This window comes from Somniosus microcephalus, chromosome 4 (genome assembly GCF_052327205.1).
Source record: "Somniosus microcephalus isolate GS21.2 chromosome 4, FLI_Smic_1.0, whole genome shotgun sequence".
NCBI lineage: Eukaryota > Metazoa > Chordata > Chondrichthyes > Squaliformes > Somniosidae > Somniosus > Somniosus microcephalus.
The window spans coordinates 339,078,574-339,082,057 of record NC_140990.1 but is presented as its reverse complement, the minus strand read 5'-3'; the positions used below and the strand labels follow the sequence as shown (position 1 = coordinate 339,082,057).

The window sequence follows — 3,484 nt, the reverse complement described above, 5'->3', positions numbered from 1 at the left end:
ACCTCTTGAGTTCAGCTCTTTTGCCCATGTTTGGACCAAGGCTGTAATGAGGTCAGGAGCTGAGTGGCCCTGGCGGAACCCAAACTGGGCGTCAGTTAGCAGGTTATTGCTGAGTAAGTGCCGCTTGATAGCATTGTTGACGACACCTTCCATCACTTTGCTGATGATTGAGAGTAGACTGATGGGACGGTAATTGGCCGGGTCAGATTTGCCCTGCTTTTTGTAGACATGATATTATCCAGTAACTGCGTATTTACTAGGTTCAGACCTGCAACTTACACGGCACTGTAATTAGTTCTGAAATCGCTCATTCCATGCATTTATTGATGTTTTTTATTTGCCATCTTATGGATTGGTTGAGCTATCTCAATCACAGACAGCTATATGGTGATTGAAGTGAGTCCAGATTCAGAGGAGCAGGATACAGATCTCTTAAAATGTGAATCTCCACTTTGTTTAATTATTCCTTTTGCAGCCAAGAGTTTGACCAGGTTCCTCCTGAATTTCACCCCGATGAATGCATATAAGATTGGGTTAATGCAGCTGTGCAGGATTCCCAAACTTTGGGTTGCAGTCAGAGCCCTGTCGATATGATTGCGCCTGTCACAAGTCTCTTCAATGTGCTGGCTCCTCATCAGCGTGTCGATGAACACAGTAACGTTGTACGGCAGCCAACAAATGAGAAAAGCCAGCACGACCGCTATGATGACCTTCATGGCTTTCTGTTTCTGGAATCCCTTCGTTTGACACAGTTTCTGGATCGTCACGCTGTAGCAGAAGATCATGACAGCCAATGGGATGAGGAACCCAATAAAGTGCCGCACAAACCTGGTGGTCACTCTCCATGTTTCAGCCGATTCAGCGTCGAGTATCTCATAACACATCGTTCTGCTGAAACCGGGTGGGATGTATTCACCCTTGTACAGAATCGGTAAAGACAGAACGATGGCCAGCACCCAAACAGTAGCACAAACCAGCTTGATTAGAAATGGTCTCTTCTGCTTGTGGGCCTGTGCAGAGTGGACAATGGCCAGATAGCGGTCGATACTGATACAGGCCAGCAACAGAATGCCACTGTAAAAGTTAACTTCCTGTAACATGCTGATAATCTTACACATATCATCACCAAACACCCACCCAGACATGGCATCCACTGCCCAAAAGGGCAAGGTCACAGCAAAGAGCAGATCGGCTACGGCCAGATGCAGCAGGTAGATGTCAGTGGACGATATTGTGCGTCGATTGTAAAGTAGGACAATCATTACGACCATGTTCCCTGCCACAGCGAGGAAACACACCAGGCTATAGACAGCAGCCAGTGCTGTGTTGATTGACTCGGTTACAATGGGTGTACAGGGAGATGTGCCTGGATCAAAATCAATTTCTTCAATATCGGTGTAATTAGCAAACAGATTGTATAAGTAATCCAAATGAGTGACTTTCACCATGTTCTGAAAACAAAACAGAAAGTAGGTCAAAGAATGAGAATAAAGCCAAATTATGATACAAAAACTGTACTAAAAACGAAACGTGTGCAGCGACCATTGTAGGAGCATTTACGGTGGATTATTTGTGAAGCAGGTGGTTTTGTGATGAGCATATTACATGTACCCATGCACTGCCACAGCCAGCAACTATTTAACTGAACCCCTTTTTCCACCCATCATCTCTGAATGAACATAAGAACATAAGAAGTAGGAGCAGGATTCGGCCCCTCGAGCCTGCTCCGCCATTCATTAAGATCATGGCTGATCATCGACCTCAACTCCACTTTCCCGCCCGATCCCCATATCCCTTGATTCCCCTAGAGTCCAAGAATCTATCGATCTCAGCCTTGAATATACTCAATGACTCAGCATTCACAGCCCTCTGGGGCAGAGAATTCCAAAGATTCACCACACTGAGTGAAGAAATTCCTCCTCATTTCAGTCTTAAATGGCCGACCCCTTATCCTGAGACTGTGCCCCCTAGTTCTAGACACTCCAGCCAGGGGGAAACAGCCTCTCAGCATCTACCCTGTCAATCCCCCGCAGAATCTTATATGTTTCAATGAGATCACCTAACGTTCTTCTAAACACCCAAGAGTATAGGCCTAATCTACTCAACCTCTCATCATAAGGCAACCCTTTCATCCCAGGGATTAATCTAGTGAATGGTGCTGAATCACAACGGTTTACTGTTATACAGGTGTAGACACTGAATCACTCTGTGCACAAACAGTGACACCCAAGTGCCCCTAATGCAGCGCATCCTGTGTGCTAACAAATGAAATTGTTCCATGCAGCTCGGTTGTTGCATGAAGCCCCTTTGAGATGTCAGCATGGCAATGGTTTCAGATATAAGTTGCAGCCTGTCACTGTGTCCTACTGCAGTCAGGCCAAGCAGGGTATGCAACCAAAGGGCTGTAACAGACATGCCGAACTAAAAATCTCAGAAAAACTGAGAAACACCTTCAAAAAAAGCCTGACTCAGCTTCCCACTCCCCACCCCCCAAAAAAACCTCAAAAAAAGATATACAACTGATAATCAACTTTTAATAAAAATCACAAGACTAAAGGGGAAAGGTCCCGCCCTCAGTATACAGAAGTGGCAATGTGGAATATCAGCACCGGAAGCAGTGCAACGAGGAGGAACAGGGTCGGAATGGGAAGGGGATTTCCGAGGAGGGCCGACTTGCAATTATTTATGTCGGCATATGCTGACCCATCCTCCAAAAGTGCAGAATAACAACAGAAATTGCTGGAAAAACTCAGCAGGCCAGGCAACATCCGTGGAGACAGAAATAGAGTCAACGTTTCGGGTCGAAACCCTTCTACAGAACTCCAAAAATGCAGACTGGGTTGGCTTGTCATCCCAGTCACTTCACGCATAAAGTTGAGTTTAGATCCTTAAGAGTCCCATATGGGCCTGCCTGTGGGAGCTGCTTTTTGAAGTTCAGAGTGAATGAAGAGTATTTGGAAGAGGGCCGGGAACTGCGACAGTATGCACCAGTCAGTCTGCCTCCGCACTATCTTACATGTAGGGTAAGGATGCCTCTCTCTTTGTTCGCTCCCAGAGAAACAGAATTGCATAAAATGCTCCCCAAACCATTTCAATGTGAACCTTAACTAGAACTAATCCTGCTTGTTGAATTTAACTTAACATGACACTTATAGCTAGCTTTCCAAGGGCATGAAAAAGCAACTTTGGTGTAGAGCATATTCACATTTTTCAATAATCCTTCTTCCGGCGGAACTGTTCCCTCTGAAACACCTTGGTTCTCATACCTACAGAGGTGAATCAAATCTAAATACTTCTATTGGGATATCACACCAGAGCTGTCTAAATATGGACTCCTGTAAGAGAGAGGAGCTGTGCAGAGATCTCCGATGCTCTCTGTTGCTCTTCAGATACTTTTTAATCATGCTCAGTCCAAAATTCAGCTTCCACAGGTAAGCGCGTATATCCTACAAACGTGAAACTTTGTCTCAGTGCGTGTCTCGGT

At 45.4% G+C, this 3,484-nt stretch overlaps 1 protein-coding gene across 1 annotated transcript; it reads right to left on the bottom strand.

Moving 5' to 3' along the window:
- Positions 1 to 361: 361 nt before the first annotated feature.
- Positions 362 to 1,448, bottom strand: LOC147120719 (C-X-C chemokine receptor type 1-like). Its single transcript, XM_085983876.1, has one exon. It carries the CDS (start codon positions 1,446 to 1,448, stop codon positions 381 to 383), a length of 1,068 nt encoding a protein of 355 aa, XP_085840002.1. The 3' UTR covers positions 362 to 380.
- Positions 1,449 to 3,484: the final 2,036 nt, after the last annotated feature.